At 44.0% G+C, this 20,479-nt stretch overlaps 1 protein-coding gene across 4 annotated transcripts in view; it reads right to left on the bottom strand.

Annotated features, from left to right (window-relative positions):
- Positions 1 to 20,176, bottom strand: part of FAM20B (FAM20B glycosaminoglycan xylosylkinase) — a 37,117-nt gene extending 16,941 nt beyond the window's left edge. Inside the window, exons 1-4 of one of the 4 annotated variants that reach the window (XM_079761032.1) lie at positions 20,029 to 20,176; positions 8,036 to 8,148; positions 6,957 to 7,465; positions 1,056 to 1,142 (exon numbers count right to left, since the gene is read on the bottom strand). In XM_079761032.1, coding sequence (XP_079617158.1) covers positions 1,056 to 1,142; positions 6,957 to 7,333 — 464 coding nt within the window. In that variant the 5' untranslated portion in view covers positions 7,334 to 7,465; positions 8,036 to 8,148; positions 20,029 to 20,176. Of the gene's footprint in view, positions 1 to 1,055; positions 1,143 to 6,956; positions 7,466 to 8,035; positions 8,149 to 19,281; positions 19,381 to 20,028 lie in introns of those variants that run through there. The other 3 variants (XM_079761029.1, XM_079761030.1, XM_079761031.1) reach the window with 3 other exon arrangements.
- Between the last annotated feature and the right edge of the window lie 303 nt (positions 20,177 to 20,479).

The following is a 20,479-nucleotide window of genomic DNA, read 5'->3' as shown; positions in this document are numbered from 1 at the left end:
TCAAAGATCCTGCCCCCATGTGGACATAAGATGGCCACCACAAGATGGCCAGCAGGGGAGGGCAGTTGGGAGGCACCAGGCCTGCAAGGGAGGGCAGTTGAGAGGGACCGGGCCTGCAAGGGAGGGCAGTTGGAGGCGATCAACCCTGCAGGGGAGGGCAGTTAGGGGTGACCAGGCCAGCAGAGGAGGGAAGCTGGGGGCAAACAGGCTGGCAGGGGAGCAGTTAGGCATCAATCAGGCTGGCAGCGGAGTGGTTAGGGGGTGATCAGGCTGGCAGGCAGAAGCGGTTAGGGGCAATCAGGAAGGCAGGCAGGCGAGCAGTTGGGAGCCAGCAGTCCTGGATTGTGAGAGGGATCCCAGATTGGAGAGGGTGCAGGCCAGGCTGCACCGGGCCTCTAGTTTTATATAAAGGACAATAACATTCATTATATACGTCATGCTCTATGTTTCTAGCAAATGGGGATAAGTCAGTATTACTTCCTTAAAAACAAAACAGTGTTGACAGGCTCAATAAATGACCAGTTCAAATTAGAGATCTGAGTTCAAATCTTGGTTTTCATCCTGCCATTTTATTTATCAGTAACATCTTCATTCATGATAATGACAGAGGACAGACCAGAATGAAATAACCCAAAAAAGCCTGGAGTTAAGAAATGTACTTTGGGCCTGGTTGGTGTAGCTCAGTGGTTGAGCATCAACCTATGAACCAGGAGGTCACAGTTCAATTCCTGGTCAGGGCACATGCCCGGGTTGCAGGCTTGATCCCTAGAGTAGGGGGCCTGAAGGAGGCAGCCGATCAATGATTCTCTGTCATCATTGATGTTTCTATCTCTCTCTCCCTCTCCCTTCCTCTCTGAAATCAATAAAAATATATGGGGGGAAAAAAGAAAGAAATGTATTTTGGTATTCCTAGTACCACCTGAATTATGAGGGACTCATACAAATTTCACGGAATTAGTCAATCAGATCTCCAAAGTAGGTAACAAGTCAAAGTTATTAGTGTCACAGCCTTTAAAGGAAATAATGCAAGTAAACCACTGTGATTACACACATACCTGTCCAAGTGAAAGGCTGCCACCTCTGCATTGTGTCTGTCATAACCAGCGTAGGGTTCGCCTTCTACCACGTAGTCTCGGTTATACCTGCAGAGAGAATGGGAAGCACAGATGGAGACATGAATACATCAGTACCACAGGTGCCAGCACCAGGGCCAGTGCACAGATACTTCGGCAAGCCTGGTTCTGCTCCATAACACCTTCCCTGTCAACGCTGAGACAATCGTGGATGACACGAGTCACTGGTAGACAGGGCGAGGATGAAGTGGAGAAGAAACCAATGTTCTCTCTCTACCGCAGCAATCATTCTATTAATAAAACTCAGAAGATGTTATTTTTTTACCCCATCGAAAAGACTTTCAAACTACAAGGTAATTTTCTGGAGGGCAAGGACCATCTTTGTATCTCCACAATAGTGGTAAGGTCTGTAGTTGTTTGGCTATCGCAAAAGGCTTGTAAGAGAAGTTTAAATTTCTTGGGAAATGGTCCCGATACACCTTTTTCTGTTAATAAGTAGGCAAAGGTGCATTTGAAAAGAGCTGGTCTGTTTCTCTTTATGTTTATGATGATACAGCAGAAGAAACACTGGACTGGAGTAAGAGCTACCTGCCTGAGCAAAACCCTTTTCTCTGGACCTTACATTCCTTACCTACAACACCAGGGGCTTGATTAAGAGGCAATTTCTAAGATCTGTGTCACCTCAAACACCATTCTACATCGTATGCATGACAAACACAGGATAATGAAAACTGGCATATTTCTCTCCACTAATCATAAAAATAGATACAATTTAAACCTTTAATTGAGAAGAAAAAGACACCTAACTCACCTACATTTCACTCTACTGTTCACCTACATTTCCTGTTTCAAAAGGAGACCTATTAGCTATACAGGGAACTGTCAACTAGAAATAAACTGAGATTGAAGCAGAGTTGCTCTGCTGAGGACACATGGATCTGCAAAGCTGACAAGAATGTGGGGAAGTGGGAAATGGTACTAGAAAAGGCATGACCTTCAACATAATGACTGTGGAATATAAAGTGAAAGCATGTCCACGAAACACATTTATCAAGGCAAAGTGATGAAACACATGCTAGAAGACAGCCATGTATCAGCACCTTGCTGGAAACCAGCTTCTCCTTAGCAGTGTCAATATACTCAAATGGATTTTTTTGTTTCTAGTGTCAAAGCATTGTTTCGGCTACCTAGGATTATACTGGCTCCCTCCTAATTAAAAGTCTCCGTTTTAAAATGGAACTGAAGCCAAAGCTGTCACTTCAAGCACCTCTCTCCCCACTACAGCTGTAGGCTGCAGTAAAACTGGGGGGCAGTCCTTGGATACTTCATTTTTGAGTCCAGTGGAGCCACAGGAACACATGTGGTGATGAGCAGTCTATTCCTCTTAGTGAATCAGAGGCTGTTCCAAGGGAAAGGTAAGACCAGAGGAACCCAGGAACTCTGCAAATGGGCTGGAGAAGAAGGCAGGGAGGGAAGGGGAAAGAAAGGACTAAGAATCAGAAGGAAAGAGCATTATAGGAGTCAGAAAGTCCAAACCCTTAGCTCATGTTTCAGGTGTGTGAAATGTGGTGTCAGAACTCTGGGTCTCATTTCTGGCCCCCATGAAACCAGTAGCTGGATAAGCTGAGCTCCAGCGCCCCCTTCAGCACTCCCTAAGACCACTCCCTCACTTCTACCCACTCCCCGGCCCCTGCCATCTTGTCCTCACTATAACTACAGTATGTGCCTGTGACAATCAATTTACTTCCAGAATGGAGACAGCTACATTGAGAAAAAAATCACTTTTATAATATGAGGCAAAATGTGTAAATAAAAGCGTCACTGTGGTCCTACATATCATCTATCTTCCATCCCCCACCTCTGAGAGCAGGACATGGACAAGCAGGCTCCAGCAAAGCCAGAACCACAAAGGGCTGTACAGAAAGGGGCAAGTCTCCATTAGCAGTGAGGACCCAGCTCCTCCTCTCAGCACAGTGATCCATCTTAAGTCCCTGACAGAGCAGCAAAATTCATACAGTAACAGCTAATAAATCACTCCTACCCTCTGGTGAAGGGCATTAGAGTCTGACCAAGGACATTAATTTGCACTTACACGAGGACTAAGTAGTCTCTGAAGTCCCCGGGGTCACAGTATCATGTGCTGGGTCCTTCAGGACTGGAATCAATTTCTACGAGCACTTAACCGTACAGCCACCTTCCCCGGTCTGCGACGGTGCCAGGTGGAGTCAGCACAGGTCAGTGTGTGCTGGGACTCAGAGCACTATCGCCACTGCAGGGGCCCATACAGCTTGCTGGGTGGGGGAGGACAGTCCCCTGGAGCTGGGGGTGGACACAGGCTCTTCAGGAGGTGGTGAGGAGAAGGGGACCAGTCTGACAGAAATAAAAAGTTGGGTGCAGAGAGGAGGACGAGACTGCGAGGGGCCTATTAGGCTGTGGACACTGATTTGGTCTAGTGAGCAATGGGAAGTCCCTGGATGTTGGAAGCTGGGCAGCACAGGGATAATATGGGTACTGGGGGAAGAATAAAAGTGTTCAGCATGGTCTGGAAGAGGAAGACAATGAGAAGATTATACGAGATATGAGATGAAGCAATAGTGACTAAGGTTAGTTTACGCATTTATCTGAGACCACCTCCCCTAGTCACCAGCCAGGCTCCTCCCCCTCCACTTATATTAGTACCTTGTCTAAACACCCAGGCGTACCTGCAAAGCACCTGGACTGGTACTAATACTGCACACACCGACTACCTGACTTCTACACTTCCTGCTGTCCCATCTCACTCTCAATTCTCTGGTATACAAACAGTGGGTGTGGAGAGGATATCCTCTTATTTAAAAATGCCCACGACTCATCTATTTGCTTATCTCTCAGGCTACAAAACCAAGAGGTCAAAGACCACATTTCAAAACTAAGCTAGCGATTTTTGATGATGGGTGTGCCACGTCATTACACTTACAGGAAGGCAAACAAACAAGAGAATTACATGTGCAGCACACCACCAGCTGCTCACACTCCAACAGAGCCAAACGCCAACTCCATTCATTGCTGCAGGGTGACCTTGTCAAGTTAGTTACTGCCCCTAAGCCTCAGTTTCTTATTCTGGAAACAAGTACTATGACTGCTCCCAGTTGTGAAGAAGGGTAGAGACATTAACAGATACAAATGTAGTTGGTGCAACGCCTGGCAAACAGTGTGCAGTCATTGGAAATTAGGCCCCAAGGCCCATATAACTATACTCTTTCCTTATTACCTGCCAATCAGACTTGTGTTCGCCGAAAGTCTACTGCATTTGTAAGCTTTCCTAATTCCCACACCTTCCATATGTCATGCTTCCCAGTTCCAGGTAAATGCAGATCTCTTCAGTTTCTGGGATCCCAATATATTAGTTCTCTGGCTGCCTATTATATACTGAGAGTTGGATAATGAAGGCACAAGGCCAACTACTCTGCTCACAGTTGAGTTATGTATATCTTTACCCCGTATTTCTTCTCCTACTCCAGCAAGAGACCCAAAGTATGTGTTTTAATTCTTTCAAAAGCTCCTTTGAGAAGTGGGGGGAAAAGTTAGTACACAGAAAATTTTAGATATTACCAACTTTGAGAAAATTCACCCCTTACTAATTCCTGGCAAAGGAGTATGAATTACCATGTTAACCTATTTCAAATTCATACTAGTATATTTGCAGAAAATTTTTCAAAAAAATTATACTACAGAACTGACACACAAATTATCTCCATAGATCCTTACAGAAGTCCAAAGGGGTCGCTGTTTAACAACAGACAGTCCACTCTCCAGTTCAAGTTTAGACCAAGGTAACTAAAATGGCCCTGTTTTCTGCTTAATGCAGGTAAAAGGAACAATGAGATATCACTGTACACCTAAGACAGTGGTCAGCAAACTACGGCTCGCGAGCCACATGCGGTTCTTTGGCCCCTTGAGTGTGGCTCTTCCACAAAATATCACGTTGAAACTTCGTGGCCCATGCGCAGAAGTCAGTTTTCGGCTCTCAAAAGAAATTTCAATCGTTGTACTGTTGATATTTGGCTCCGCTGACTAATGAGTTTGCCGACCACTGACCTAAGAGAATAGCCAAAATCCAAAACACAGATACCAAATGCTGGTGAGGGTGATGTGGTGCAACAGGAAATTTCATTCATTGCTGGTGGGCATGTAAAATGGTACAGACACTTTGGAAGACAGTTTCTTACAAAATTAAATATATTCTTACCATATGATTCAGCAATTGTGCTCCTTGGTATTTACTCAAATGAGCTAAAAACTTACAACTACACAAAAACCTACACACAAATGTTGGTAGCAGCTTTTTTCATAACTTCCAAAACTTGGAAGCACCACAATGTCCTTCAGTAGGTGAAATGAATAAACAAACTGTGATACATACAGACAATGGAATATTATTCAGCAATAAAAAGAAATGAGCTGTCAAGCCACAGAAAGACACAGAGAACCCAGCTAGTGTGGCTCAGTGGTTGAGCATCCACCTATGAACCAGGTTGTCACGGTTAGATTCCTGGTTGGGGCACGTGCCTGGGGTTTCGGGCTGGATCCCTGGTGGGGGCTTGTGGCGGGGGGCAGGAGGGGCAGCCAATCGGTGATTCTGTCTCATCATTGATGTTTCTGTCTCTCTCTCCCTCTCTGAAATCAATAAAAATATATTTTAAAAAAGACAGAAACCTTAAATGCATAATGCTAAGTGAGAGAAACCAATCTGAAAAGGCTACAAAAGGTCTGATTCCAACTATATGGGGTTCTGGGAAAGGCAAACCTATGGAGACAGTAGAAAGATCAGTGGTTGTCAGGGGCTAAGGAGAGGGAGAGAGGAAGGAGAGGGGGAGGGAGGGATGAATAGGTGGAACACAGGGAATGTTTAGGGCAGGGGAGCTATTCCGTATGATACTGTAATGGTGAATACTTGTCATTATATGTTTATCAAAACCCACAGAATATAAAACACAAAGTGAACCTTAATGTAAAGTGTGGACAGTAGTTAATAAATACTGGCTTATCAATTATAACAAATGTACTACACAAATGCAAGATAATAATATGAGAAACTGGGGAGAGGGAATACATAGGAGCTCTCTGTACTTCACCCTCGATTTTTCTGTAAACATAAAACTGCTTAAAAAATAAATAAAAGTCTAGCCCTAGCTGGCTTGGCGCAGTGATTGCAAGCATGTCAAACTCGCAGCCAGTGGGCTGCATTTATAAATGAGGCATGCAGTCTACTGGCTGTGAGTTTGACATGCTTGGAGAGCACTGGCCCTTGGACTGAAGGGTCAATGGGTCTCTCTCATATCAATGTTTCTCTCTGTCTCTTCCCCTCCCTTCCTCTCTCTCTAAAAATCACTGGGAAAAATATCCTCGAATGAGGATTGGAAAAAAGTCTATTCATTAAAATTAAAGCAAGAAGAAAACCCAGGTGAAAGAATTATAGCTTCAGCGCTAAGAGGGACCTTAGTCATTGATCCAAAACCCACTCCAGCTCTGGGTAACTCCTTCTCTAAAACATGTAGTTATCTAGTCTCTAACTGCACAGTTTTGGTGACAAGTGGCTTATTTCCTAACCAACTCATTTTGTATCTCTAACATCTGGAACATAGTAGATACTTGATTAATTTAGAAGGACAGCTCTAACTGTAAAAAATTTGTCTTATATGGAACCAAATTATGTTCCTAGAATTTCCCCTACTCAAAGACTCATAGAACATTAAGACCTAGAAAAGACTTCGGAGATCTTCCAGTCTACCCCTCTCATTTTACTGAAGAGAAAACCAAGAGAAGGAGATGACCCCTCTTACACAATCCCAAATTACACGCATCAACCAACTAGCACATGTAACTTCTAAGATAAAGACTTACCGCTTAGGTTTGAAGACAACTTTCTGTCCTCCTTCAAGTATCAGTAAGGCTTTCAGTTGTGTCCCTTTGTAACCCACATCAGCTTTAATGATTTTTTTGGTGGCCATGGCATGCATGATTGCCCCCAGCTCTGGTGCCTCGTCAGGATACACTTCCCGGGGAACCACCCACTGGGCTGCAATCTCCCAGGGAGACTGCAAGGTGTGGTCCAGCTTGGATGCCAGCTCCACCCGCAAGCCAGCTATCATTCGGTGAAAAGCCCTCTGGTCCTCCCGGTTGGCAGCCGATGAATCTAAGTTGTCAATCAGGAAAACTTTGGTGAAGATAAAGATGACAAGGAGAATTGCTAACAACACGACTCGCTGCTTCAGCTTCATGTTGACCTCTTTCCTTCTCCCCAGACCCACTCTCTCTCACGTATCAGGGAGAGCAGGTGGTGATGGTTAGCAAGGAGACTCCATGATTATACACACTGGTCCATTTCTTCACTGAAGCACCTCCCACAATTCCTGCAAGCCCAAGTATAAAGCAAAATTCAATCAGAAATCCTGTCCTTCCCTTTGAAACTTTTGCAAACCTCAAATACATTACACCTTGCTAATCCTATGCTTGAGAAGACCTAATAACTTAAAATTAACTAGTCTGGGGAAAAACTTAATAGTTAAGAACTAGGTATAGTTAAAATTTAAAAGCAAATACTGCTTTATAAGATGCAGAGCCATCTAGGAGCCATTTGAACAGCTACGAATTCCTAAAAACCAAAACAATGAGGAAAAACACAACGAAAGTTAAAACATTAAGAATTGAGTAAATCTGCCCTGGCCAGTGTGGCTCATGGTAGAGTATCGGCCCTCGAACCAAAGGGTCTTGGGGTTCTATTCCTGTTCAAGGGCTGGGTTGCAGGTTCGATTCCCACCCCAGTTGGGGCATGAGAGGTAGGCAACCAATTCTCACACAGATGTTTCTTTCTCCCTCCATCCCTTCCTCCCTCCCACTCTCTGTATGAATCAATGGAAAGAATATCCTCAGGTGAGGATTAACAAGAAAAAAGAATTGTATAACATAACTTTCATTTTTACCTTTCAAAATCCATAAAGGAGTTTTGAACATCCAAACCACCAATATTTGGTAGCTTTCCAGTTCTTCTCTTCTCTGAAGGTAAGTTTTATGACACACTGTAAGACAGGAACTCCTAAAAATGCCAATGAGAGTACAGAGGAGACAAATAACTCCTCCGAATCCAAGTTCCCAGAGTAATATCTTTCATATGATACGTGTCATATCTGCTGACCATGTATTTACATACAACACCCAAACACATCTCTACTTAATCAGCCTTCCACTAATTATTTTTCAAAATTAAAATCTCTATAAAATATAGATAACCAAATCTGGATAAACTAAGTAAAGGAAAAACATCCCTATACCATCTGGCTATAAGTGAAACATGACTGGAACACTAATGAAACCTGGTACTATAGCAACACGATTAAGTCTGGACTGATCAAACACATAACAAAAACACTGATGCCACAGAATAAAGAAGTGCTACTTGCAGTTGGGGCCAACCACATTCAGTCAATTCTCAAACTAAAATATTCCAGATACAAGATCTGTGTAAGGGTGTCAAGAGCATACAATCCAGTCTCATTTGCATGCTGACAGGTTGCTTTCTACCCCACAGGGTCATTTGAAATCATGCACAAGCTTGCTCTCTGTGTGCTTACAGACAGCCCAGTATTGGGCTAAGACAAAGATGACAAGAAGATAACAGGGTGTCGCCTCACCAATTCATTCAACAACATAAACCATTAATCGAAGAAATAAAACCAATACAAAAGGTTTTATCATTTTTAGGCAAATGATTCCGCCTGAAGCACATCCACCCCAACTGGAGACTGACTGTTCCCCTAACAACAGCTGAAACACATCCCCAACAGTCTAGTCGAGCAAATGTGTTCTAAGAAGCACTTTGAGGTCAGCCTGCTGACATGCAGTGTCTTCTTAGTGATTGACCAACTATTCTTTTCATGTTAGTTTTCAAGAAGTAGAAAAATCAGAGTCAAATTCAAGTTCTAATTATCTCCAGCCACCTGTCTTGTTTCATCATCATCATTTCCCAGGGAGTATGTAACACTATTAGCTGAAACAAAGGCAATTCCAGTGCATCCAAAATGTAATTGTGACAGCTGTCAAGTTTGGTGTGACATTCAGTAAAACAGTTCCCTGTGAATACTGATAACAGCAATGCTAGGAGAACAGGTTGCAGACTTTTGCTAGTCCCAATACAACCTGAACCACACAACTTCTTCAGTTATTTGTACAACAGTACACATTTCTCGCTGCAGTGATGAAAGGGAACACGGAAACCTCGCTGTGTCACCAATCGCTTCCTCAGCACCTCCAGCTACAACTCCCTACAGCCCTGGTACAGTTTTAGAAAAGGCGTCGGTTCAACAGCCTTTCACTTGCCATAAAACATTCTTCAGAACGAAAGTCTGGTTAACCCATAAACTTCTAATGATGCTGCTCATTTCATTTATAGTAATAGGAATTCCCTCATGCTATATAAATATATCATATGTAAACATTTAGAATAATGGTTAGGAATACTGAGCTGTTTTTTTAAATTACTAATATAGAAACTTCTAGCAGCTTCAAAATTCATACAAAACAAATTGTCCAATTCTGCAATCTGAGTGTGTGCTTTTAAGTTCTGCAACCTTATTAACCTTTGGAAAAGGCTTCAGAAGAACACATTCATCAATTTAGGGCTGCAAACAATTCATCCATTCAACTGGAAGTTTCTATCAAGTGAACTGAAGAGTTCAACTGTCAGATTATTTCACTCTTTACCACTGCAGATTAGCAGGCAGGGCAGGTTTAAAAAAGAGACTAAGCAAGTTTTTATGCTGAGATGTCATCAGATCGGGGTAGAATAATATCACACACAATTTGGCACTGTTCTCTCCAACTGTCCTTCATCCCCACAGCCGCCAATTTAACTTAGTGCTTATCACCTTCTACTTGATCACTGAAAAACGGCCTTCTGGGCCACCAGGTTCTCCAATACAGACTAGATAATGCAGCAAAACCAGTTTTCTAATCACATACCACATTTGATTTCCACAAATTCCTTAGCAAGGCATTAAAGCCCTCCCCTACATGGCTTCAGCCAATCTCGTGGCTAGGCATCACTCTCTTCTCAGCTTCAACCTAAATGAGTATGTATCAAGTGGCGTTGGCTATCCATAATCAGCTGTCCTCCCTTTTTTTGGCAATCTACTTCTTTACCTACACTATTGCTACTGACATTTCAGAAAACACAAAGATATTTAAGAAATTGACAATGTACTAGTAGAAATTATAGTGTAATTTCTACAAAAGTTTGAGTTTGCCCTAGTCGGTTTTGCTTAGAGGCTAGAGTGTCGGCCTGCAGACCAAAGGGTCCTGGGTTCAATTCTGGCAAGGGCATGGACCTTGGTTGCAGGCTCCCCCTCCCCTCCGCACCTGGGCCCTGGTTGGGGAATGTGCAGGAGGCAACCAATCGATGTATTTCTCTCACATCAGTTTCTCTCCGTCTTTCCCTCTCTCTTCTACTCTCCCTAAAAATCAATGGAAAAATATCCTCGAGTGAGGATTAACAAAAAATAAAATAAAATAGAGTTTGCAAGATTCCTCTTCCAGAAAAAAATGTATGATATGGATTAATTCCATCTTTTAATGATGGTATACTTTACTCCTGTATCCTTGAGAGGGAGAGTGCTCAAGACAGGCTTTCCATGGTATATTATCTTCTTTGAGATAGCAGCATACTATACCATCTACAAACTGGGTTTCTAAGATGCCCATTTCAAATATTAAGGAAATTAAAGCAATATCACTGGGTATATTCCAAATTATTCATGAAAACTTGACCTGCATTCCAGCTCTATTTCATGCCCTCACCTCCTCTTGTAAATGCCTCTAACAGTGTAACACTGCCCAGTTATAGTATGGTCATTTATCTTCATGTTTCTGTTATGTGGAACAGAGCCCACCTCAAAGAACAAATAAACTCAAGGTAATAACATAACTCAAAAAATGTTAAATAGAAAAGAGGCAGTGCAAATGGTAGTCTTCACACTAAAAGTTGGCATAAACTCCCAGATTCGAGTTCTGGAAGGTAGACCTTTATAAGGAATTTTCCTACTGAACCCTGGTTTCACTCTCGGTTCTATCACCTCAATGAGGCTTGCTGGGGAGGCTCTATTTACTTTCATTCTACACACACATACATCATCCTACATGGATGATAAACTTAGGACTGTTAAGTTGTTTGAGAGAAGAGTGATAGATAACACAGAAGTGAGGTCCTACTATAAAGTCCTCTGTTCAAGAATCTGGCTGATGTCTGGAGAAATATAGATAGAAAAACACATTGGTGCAGAGGTCTCTAAGTCATCTACCTATAATAATCTATAATAATAAAAGCGTAATATGCTAATTAGACCAGACAGCCAAACGACCTTCCGGACGATCTTCCGGACAAAGCCGGGGCTGTGCTGGCTGAGGCAAGCCGTCGCGGCTGCAAGGGCTGAGCCCCTTGCACAAATTTCGTGCATCTGGCCTCTAGTCGTGTGATAAAATTCAGTGTGTGTGGCTTCTGAGGAACACGAGAACAACTGGCCCAATGCTCACTACCTTACTATGGGCTCCCAAGCTACCAGTGAGATTCCAGGCCTCATTGGTAGCAATGTCCCTTGAGTCTCCCTCCAGTCAAGTGACACCTCACACTACTCCTAAGGTCACAGAGAAGAAATCCAAACCTTTGCTCAGATTAACTAAAAGTGAAAGCTTCAGTAATAACCTTTTTTTGTTTCCAATTCGATAGTCAAATCAAGTGCTTACCACATAAATGGAGCATAACATACCTTAGGAGTGTAAAGTACCATAAGGAAAACGATCAGTATGAACATTTCAACGAGAGGGCCACTGACAAAGGCAATGTGGCAAAGGAGATGGAATTTATTATATAACTAGTATATGATCATATTTACTCACACAAGCTCCCTGCCCTAGATTCTAAGTAGGAATTACAAGGGCCCTTTTATAAATTTTTTTGTTAATTGTTGGTTTCAGCAAACCTCTGAAGGTTTGGTGAGCATAAGAGGTAAGAACTGAATTTAATTAAGAGTTTTTGATTGTCTTTGTAGATAGACACCAACAAACAACTCCTGCCATTAAGTGGTAGAATCTTCCCCTGAATCTGAGCTAGCTTTGTAACTTGCTTTGACCAACAGAATGCTGTGGAAGTAACTGTGTCGGTTCTGGGCTTAGGCCTTAAGAGACCTAACAGCTTCCACTTGGGATTGAACCAAGCAGCTTAGGGCAGACGCTTGAATGATAAGAGATATGGCACCCCAGCTGAGGTGCCAGACACAGAAGTGAAACCATCAAGGGCATTATAGTTCCAGTTAAGATGCTAACTGAATACAGCCACACATGTGACTGCAGCCTATACCATGTGGGCAGAAAAACCAAACAGCTGAACCCAGCTGTCCTACATAATTATAAGAAATTAATCACGATCTTAAGCCATTTACATACATTAGAGCAATTAAGGCTAACCTTATACACAAATTCACACCACTACACATGCACCGTTTATAAAGCCTAACCTTTATACTTCAGCCAAACCATAAATAAAAGCAAAAATCACAACCCTTTAATGAAAAAAAAATTAGAAACACACACACTTTCACCTGGGCTAAGTCTGATATACTGCCCTTTTGTTTTGTAATTGGTAGTGACATTAGAGCATTGTGCTATATTATCATCAACAGCCCCCTAGAAATAAAGCAGTCTCTCCTGATGGTTAGTAGCAATTATTAGAAGTAAAAGCAAGAGCATTCAGAAACCTTTCTACTTAGCACTGTGTGCTTCTATACAGGAAGTCAAAACCTCCAATACCAAATGGCATTGTTTATCACCTGAACAAACCCCCAAGTAGCTACAGGAAGCCAGCCCACCCTGCACTGCCACCAGCTGCCCACCACCACATCATATTACACCTTTTTTTTAGTATTTTTATTTTATTTTAATTTTTTTTATTGATTTCAGAGAGGAAGCGAGAGGGATAGAGAGATAGAAACATCAATGAGAGAGAATCATCGATTGGCTGCCTCCCAGACGCCCCCTACTGGGGGGGATCCAGCCCACAACCCGGGCATGTGCCCTTGGCTGGAATCGAACCTGGGACCCTTCAGTCCACAGGCCAACACTCTATCCACTGAGCCAAACCAGCTAGGGTACAACTCTTTGCAGCTTCAAATGGTAGTCTTCACTTAAAACAACGTATATCAAATAATAACATTAATCAGTATCTGCATATGGTTTTCCTTTTCCAGCTAATTCTCCACTTAAGAAAGGGCTTCTAAATTCACCTTCTTATTCTAACTATAGACTCAGCTGTAGCAGAGGGATTAAGGGTATGTGCTCCGATTGTGAATGCCTGGCCTGAATGCCTGCTGTATCCCCTACTGCGGGACTTGTGAAAGTGATTTAATGTCTAACCATTCTGGGCCTGTCTCCTCATAATGAAAAATAAAATAAGAACACTGTTACTTAACTTACAGAGTTGTTAAAAATGAATGACATTACCACATGCACTTTGCTAAAATTAGTGCCTGGACAACCCATAGCAATTGCTTGTTAGTCATTATTATTGTATCAACAACTCAAAGATGACTTCCTGAGAGGAGAAAGAATTATAAAGAAATAACTCTCACTGGTTATAGTCTTCTGAGTTAGTCAGGGGCTAAATACACTTGTTGCATTACTGAGTTCAAGTAGTCTTATATGCCTGAACCAAATCCTTTCCCAATTTGAGGAGCAGCTAAGACTGTAAGCAAGCAGGCATGTTCAGAGTGGGTACTATGTGAAGCACAAGACTGGCTCTGTCACTCATTTGAACAACCTGTTTCTCTCCTCTACAAAGTTCAATTCCACCACATTCAATCTAAGTGAAACAGATGGGAAGCATGAACTTATTCTATTTCACAAAAAAATGTTGAAATAATGCCTTTCACAATATTCTTCAGTTTGGAAAATTAGCTGTGTTTTAAAGATGACAGCTTTGCATGTCCTTAAGCTCTTAAGCCTTAAGAATAACTTAAGCCCTAGCCAGTTTGGTTTAGTGGATAGAGAGTCAGCCTGCAGACGGAAAGATCCTAGGTTCGATTCCAGTCAAAAGCACGTACCTAGATTGCAGGCTCAATCCCTGGCGCTGGTCAGGGCACAGGAGGCAACCAACCGATGTGTCTCTCTTACATTGATGTTTCTCTTTCTCTGTGTGTCTCTCTCTCCCTTCCACTCTCTAAAAATCAATGGAAAAATATGTTCAGGTGAAAACTAACAACAACAAATAAGGAGTAAAGTTACAGGCATAGAAAATCTAATTTCCATAGAGTCCAAATTGTTCTGAGTGCTAGCTTTTCCTCCCTGTTTTCACTTCTACTTAAACATGAATTCATCTCTGTAAGCTCAGAATCCCTGAGGTGAAATCCTCTGACAGTTCCCTGTGAAAGAAGCCAACTTGAAAAACTCACTGGGCAGTATGAAGCATTAAGGTAGCCTTTCTTTCCTCCTGGGTGTGAGAGTAAAAGTGAAATCGGCAACAGTGCTTGTTCCCTCTTTGAAAAAAACTCAGTGCCTGCAATCTGTCCCATTTAAACCTTGATTTAGGGCAACCCTCTAACCCTCCTCCTTGAAAATGGAAAAGAAAAAATGTTTTTAGCTCATACTGCTAGTGAAATCTGTTCTTAAAAACCAACACAGGCAGTGTTCACTGATCTAGAAACTCTGGAAATGCCTAAGAATTTGCATTCTATTTCAAATGGGCCCAGAATAATGAACCTTCCTAAGTTTCAGGTATTACACTGCTCTGTTATTAGTGTATAACTATTGAAGGCTTACTGTGGGATGCAATTCCTATATAGTGTGGAAATATCAAATTTCAGTTAATAGAACATTTTCCGTTAGATTTTCATGTTTTCCATCTTAACTGTTCAGTTCACTACAGTTCTTGGAAAGGTATATAAACTTTATGCAACAATAACACTTCATATTTTTTAACCTTAAGTTCTAGAGGGGTGTCAAGCTGACAGGCCACAAATCACTTTAGAAACAGAACCTCAAGCAGGTCTCTGCTGAATTATGGCTTAGTGGCTCCAGCCATAGTCCCTTGAATACACACATATAAATACACACACACACACACACACACACACACACACACCTTTTTGGTATGCCTATCTCTACTATTGTGAGTTCCTTAAGGACAGGAGATATGTTTTACTCTCTTTGTACTTCCAAGTAAGCTAGCCCAGTGCAGGGCACATGAGAGGTACTCAATAAAAGCTTGTTGAATAAAAGGAGTGAAGAGCAAGGAGGAGAGACCTTTATGGTCTCTGCTGAAGAATTTCTTCAGCTCTTCGGCTTATAGGTGGCCTCTTTTTATAGACACAGGGAAACTAAGTCCCCAAAAATGCAGAAATAGCAATTTTGTATACCAATTTTATACACTCAATTCTAAATTGCTGCCTTCTGCATACCCTGCTTCCAGCTTTTAAGGCAATACTACTGTCAACCTGGATCCTGGGACTGGTGGGACTGGGAGTAAAGATGAGCTGGAAATGCTCCAGGAACACTGGAGATGGTCCAAGACACTGTCCATGAGTGATACAAGACAGGGCTGGAACCAGAGTTTCAAGTGGCATTGGCAATGCTTTCTGAAACAAGAACCAATGCTAGTACTTGCACATCGTTTGTTTTTTTTCCTACAGAAAGGACAACAGGAACATAAATGCACCTATACATAGTACAAGTTCACTACCTAAACCAGGGGTGGGGAACCTTTTTCTGCCAAGGCCATTTGGATATTTATGATATCATTCACAGGCCATACAAAATTATCAATTTAAAAATTAGCCTGCTATTTTGCAACTGGTCAAACATTTAATTAACTCACCCCTAATGCCTTGGCAGGGCCAGAACCAGTTCCCCACTCCTGATCTAAACCAAGGATAGGAAACAAGAAATAAGTAAAAGGTTTTTGGGCAGCCAAAGTTCACCCATTAACAGGGAAGAGGCTGCAGGCCCTCATGAAGCTTATTTAGCTGTTTTACATTCAATTGCAGGAGGCAGAGTTATCTGGGTTGCTACTCCACAGACCAGAAGCTGCAAATTAAAAAGAGGGCAGCAGGGACACTAACAACAGCAAAAGCACAGCTTTCCCACCTTTGAAAGAGACAGATTGACTAAAAAAGATTCAAGAATTCAAAAAGCAGACAGGGTAAACAACCTGCGTATTTCAATCACCTCAAAGCCCCACTCCATTACTCTCAGTAATGGATGCCAGGAATGACCTTGTTTAAACTATACTGTTTAAAAAGCAAACAAAGCACATAATACACTAATTTTTCCCCACAAAAAGTATAGTTAAAATAAGATTTTTTTGCACATAATACTTTATTCCCTAACAGTAGTAGATAAATGAGGTACTGCTATATACATAAAGCATAAAGCCAGCAGTTGAGAGCATGGAATGATGGACTTCACTGCCTCACCTGTACTTGGTTCTATACACATTCATCGTTCCACATTCCTTGACCTCCTTTCATAATGTACCCTCCCCTCCATATGGTTGTTACCTTCTCAGAAAGTACAGACCCCACCAAAGTACAAACATACACCAAAGCTTACTATCTCTTTTCTACATCAGCCTCCTTTTCTTATCTTATACTGGGATAACTGACATCCCCCCAAGACATCAGGTCCAGAGCCAGGCCTTTCCTCTTTTACTTCTGGGTAAGAAAGATAAAACCGTTGTTAGATCTTTGCATTATATTCTCTCCTACACTCCTCTAGCAATCATAGTGACATTATCAGTTGGTCAGAAGCTAGATTTAGTTGCAAAGTAAGGTCTCCTGTTCCATACCCCAGGTCTGTGCTAATGAATTCCTTGTCCTTGGGAGTCAGTTCAAGGAAGGACAAGAGAGAGAGGTGTAGCATGAAGAGCTGCTGGAGAAGCACTTCAGAGAGGGTTAAGTCTCCTCTCCCACCCCCAATATAAGGGACAAGAAGATGGACAGTTACAGTCAATGTTACTGGCAATCACCAAGAGATATAGGTCTTCTATTATTGCAAAAATACTATCAATCTAACTTCTCAGTTAGCCTAGGCAGAGAAGGCGGAAGTAAAGTCTGTGAAGCTTCGCCTGCCCTGAGCACCAGAGGCTGCTCCCAGGCTGCAGGTAGCTATACCATCACATAATCACACAATCTGATCTCAGAGCAGCTCCAGCAAGGAACACCCTTTACAGATACCCACCACATATTTTCAACAGGAATCCAAAACATATTTTTTTGGCTTTTTTTTTTTTTTACAAAGAGGAATGAAACTATTTAGTATATGCATTAGAATTTTTCCCTTTCTTCATACTGTTTTCCATTCACTCATTCAACTACCAAATATTTCCTGCACATCTACTATATGCTATGTACAGTTAGGCACAGAGAGAAGAGTACCCCAATTACCATCACTATTACAACAAACTGGAGTGCCTCATTGCAACTGTGCTTCCAACCCCATCTACAAACCACCAGCACGTCGTCCCTGAGGGACGTGACATCAGCTTCAGAAGACTGTCTTTTTACTGTCTGCAACTATGGCCACAGAAAACAAAGAGCAGCCCTCTGATTCTGTTTGTGATTGCAGCATTCACCAAGAGACAACCACTGAGGTTACTACTGTAAAAAGCTATCAATTCAAGAGCTGAAGTATCTGGCTTCAGGGTTTACACCACTGAAATGGCAGGTCACACAAAGTTTGGGAAGCTGAAGACTGCCCAGCAAGTAAAGGAAAAGAAACATTTAGGAATTCAAAATTCAGAAAAGATAAAGAGCAGAAGCTTTAAGGCTGTGTGAAAGAGTTGGAGTCTACAAATGGAAATCAAGAGAACAGACTAAAAGTCAAGGAATCAGCAATTCAATATGAAATAATTCTGTGACATAAAGGATTAGCTGATAGCCCTGGCCAGTGTGGCTCAGTTGGTTGGAGCGTTGTCCTGCACACCAAAAGGTCTCAGGTTTGATTCCCCGTCAAGGCACATACCTAGGTCTCAGGTTTAGTTCCCATGGGGCAGGTCTAGGAGGCAAATGATTGATGTTTCTCCCTCTCTTCCTTCTCCTCTCTCTAAAAAAAATCAATGAAGATGTCCTTGGTTGAGAATTTTTTTTTTAAAAAAAAAAGAGGATTAGATAGGAACAGTAAACAATGATTTGTTTGTTTCCTAATTCAAAGTACCTAGAAAGAAAAGCAGAGCATGTGTTTTCAAGTTTTCATTCTTTAACCAAATCATAGCTATCGTCCTACTGGTTCCAGAGAAACCAACAGAACAAATGAATGTCACATTTTCACCAGCCACACTGAAGGAATGCTATGAGCTCCACGATTTCCCCATCATCTTTTACCTCCATCCATTTCTATCACTGCGCTTTACTGTGAGGCCGAGAGTCTGAATTACCTGCTTGTGCTTTTTTATCTTTGATAAGCACTTTCAAATACAGAAGGCCGCCTGTGGACTGAGTGCATTGTATGGTTCTAGGGGCCAAAGTCCAACACCTTCACAAACTTTAGAAAAGTTATTAATGGAAAACAAAACATTAACTTTAAATCTACCCTAGATTGGCTCTGAGTCTAGGCAAGTAATTTAGCTTCTGTACACCTGTCCCTCGGTCTCAGAAAGACATGTCTTGATGATAACATTCAGTATGGGGCGTGCTCTAAGGCTTCGCTCAAAGGTCCTGCATAAACTCAAGGAATGTCTGTAACAGACAAGCACACTGAGGTATCAAATCCGCTCCAATGAAATTCAGGCATTCACGTACAGCTCAAGAAGAACAGGAATAACTGGTAAACAGCAATCTTAATGACCAGATTGCATGTTTATCAAGTCCTACAAGTTGACAGCTAAAGGATGCCACCATTCCTACTTTTCTTCTCAAGGTGAGAAATCAAACCTCCAGAGAGCAACTGGCTGGGCGGACAGGATACTGACACCTGGCCCTAGACTCAAGTCCAGGGTATCAGCATCTCTCCTTTTCCCCAAATTAATAAACTCCTCCCCCATCCAAATGATGACCTGGCCTCTAAAGGACTAAGGTTTCCGCAATGACCCATCCTGCCCTGTCCTCCCCACTTTCCCTCCAACCTCCTCCCGCCCCTTCCCTCCCTCCCGGGGGAGACTCGCAGGTCACAGACGCCTGGTTAGAACTAAACTCACATCAAATCCCCACAACCAAGGACGCAGCTTGACTACCGCTCACGTTCCTCAATGGCAACATTTTAGGTTCTTTCCCGAGGGTGGGGCCATCACACCCGGAAGTGAAATCTCAAGTGCAGCCCACTCCGGACTACGTTGTCATTTCCTTAAAATCGCTCCCGAGGACGAGCGCGGGGTGGAGGACCCCGAGGAGAACACGGCCCTGGGCACAGCTACCCCGCCTCCCGCCTGGGGCCTGCAGGTCACTCGTGTTTCCCGGCCACGAGGCGGGCCCAGGGGTGCAGGATCCTCTCCGGGGCCCCCCGCCACCACCCCCCGCAACTGGCGCCCGAGGGGACAGGAGGGCGGCACCCGTGCCAATCGCCTCAGGTGACCGTGTCCGGCACGAGGGCTGGTCACTGGAAGGACCCCCGGCGGCCCGAGGCATCCCCAGGTAAGGCCGGCGCCTCAGGCGAGCCGAGGACACTCGGGCCGAGGCCACGTCCCAGCCACCGCCACGGTTCGGCCCGCAGGAACCGGGGGGGACGCGGCCCGGGCCCGCTCTCCCTCTGGGACAGGTGGCGGCCGCTGGAGACCCCTCAGGACCCGGGCGCCGGGCTCCTTGGGGAGGCGCCCCGCCCCCAGGCGGCCCCCTGCCCCGCGTGCCACGCACCCCGTGCGCCGCCGCCCGCCCTTTCCCGCCAGCACTGCCGGGGGCAGAGCCGGGCCCCCGGGTCACGCAACCTCCGCCCCCCTCAAGCCGCTCACCTGCGGGGGCCCTAGGTTCGCTCCTTGGCCGCCGCACGCCGCCGCGCCGCCGGGCACTGCAGCCCCCTCTGCCCCCGCCACCTCCGGGGAGGGGCCGCCCCACGCAGCGCTCACCGGTCCCAGCCGCCAGCACCACCGCTGCCGCCACTGCGGCTCCCACCCGCCCCTGGCCCGGCCATTCCCTGGCCCTCTCCCTGCGCTGAGCCGGCGGTCCCACCCCCACCCCCTGCCTCTCGGGCTCCCCGACCGTTGGTACCGTCCTAGCGTATCGCCTGCCTCTCGACCAATCCGAGAGCTCACTCCTCGAGGCCCCACCCCTGCCCTCCGGTGGGCGGGGCTATCGTCTCCGCTCTGGGCCGCCCCCCCCCCGCCCTTAACCCTTTCAGTCCTGGGCCGGCCGCTTGCAAGCCTGCTCTCCTCCTTACGACTCCCTGTCCCTTGCCTGCCTACA

Source organism: Cnephaeus nilssonii (assembly GCF_951640355.1).
Source record: "Cnephaeus nilssonii genome assembly, chromosome: 21".
NCBI lineage: Eukaryota > Metazoa > Chordata > Mammalia > Chiroptera > Vespertilionidae > Cnephaeus > Cnephaeus nilssonii.
This window is presented reverse-complemented; position numbering and strand designations above follow the sequence as displayed.